Raw genomic sequence first — 1,252 nt, forward strand, 5'->3', positions numbered from 1 at the left:
AAGTGAATAACTCTTTGGGAAACGTCGTGTGTAAATGGCATGGAAATGTCCTCTGGTTTGGTCCATGCAAATGCACAGTTAAAACGAACCAATTTATTACAAACATTATTGCCTAACACTAAGAGTCGAGGCAAAATGTAACAAAAATAACTATTTTAAATTAACATAGAAGTCCCATGTTGTGTGTAATATTAGTCAATGCAAAAGATTGTCTTCCTAAATCTCAACGTAAAGCGTTACATTATTGTGATTTGAGCACATTCCTGGGAAGCAGAAATAAACCCAATGAAAATGCAAACTTTATTATGCAAACGGAAATTGCATGCAAAAAACGTTATGTAAAAGATCCCAGCTTTCTGAATGGACCTTTTCGACCCCCCCCCCCCCCACACACACACACACACACACACACTCACACACTTGTCACTGCCACAGAATAAAATGATGCTTACAAGGTTAGCTTTCTCTACAGGTATTTCAGCACAAGTCAAATTTTCCAACCTTATTTTTCGCAGATGCATCCCATTTTTCTTTTACTTTTTCTTGAATCTTTTTTTTTTAAAGAAATGACTCTTACATAAAATGACAATAGATATTACACATGAATTAAGGTAAAAAAATGTTAAGCAAATCTAAATGTTGATCGCTAGATTGGTGAGATCACCACATTTTATGACAACAACGATGTCAACCATCAGCTACCTGTCCTACACTGCATCCAGCACTGTATACAAGAGTGAACGAGGGCTTCTTACCTGTGTCCATTGTGCTGCAAACGCTGCGCAAATATTACAGAAAGGCCTTGCCTAGAGTGGTTCAGTCCCTGTGTTCAGCACCATACCAAGCATCACACTACACTGGAAATCTTTTACCACTTGGTGAAAGAGGGCAGGGACAGATGAGACATGCCACCACATACTACCACCCTCTGCAGCATTCTGAAATGACCTTTGTCTATTTGGTTACATGCAAATGTTCGGTAGGGACGTTTTTTAGACAATTTGCATCCGCAGTCGAGATTAGGGGGAGCGGACATCATGACAAGCATCGGGGCGGGAGGAGAGAGAGAGAGAGTCTGGGAAACAGTATCCCCTCCCTAACCCGGTTTTAAAAGGATGTATTGTTTCCATATTTTGACTTCCAGCTGTTGATGTTTCCCTGTAGCTGCTCCTGCCTGTTTAGATGTGAAGGCGTGTGGAAGTACTTTGTATGCTTAGAGGATGTATGCTCACCTATGATATATTATGTATGT

The 1,252-nt window shown here is 40.3% G+C and overlaps 1 protein-coding gene across 1 annotated transcript in view; it reads right to left on the minus strand.

Annotated features, from left to right (window-relative positions):
- pou2af2 (POU class 2 homeobox associating factor 2) overlaps nt 1-846 on the minus strand; it is a 12,196-nt gene extending 11,350 nt beyond the window's left edge. The window contains exon 1 of the mRNA XM_084064507.1: nt 756-846. Within this exon, the coding sequence (XP_083920633.1) occupies nt 756-765 (10 nt within the window). The 5' untranslated portion in view covers nt 766-846. The remainder of the gene's footprint in view (nt 1-755) is intronic.
- Nucleotides 847-1,252: the final 406 nt, after the last annotated feature.

The sequence above is a fragment of the Gymnoscopelus microlampas genome (assembly GCF_963454915.1).
Source record: "Gymnoscopelus microlampas genome assembly, chromosome: 8".
Lineage (NCBI taxonomy): Eukaryota > Metazoa > Chordata > Actinopteri > Myctophiformes > Myctophidae > Gymnoscopelus > Gymnoscopelus microlampas.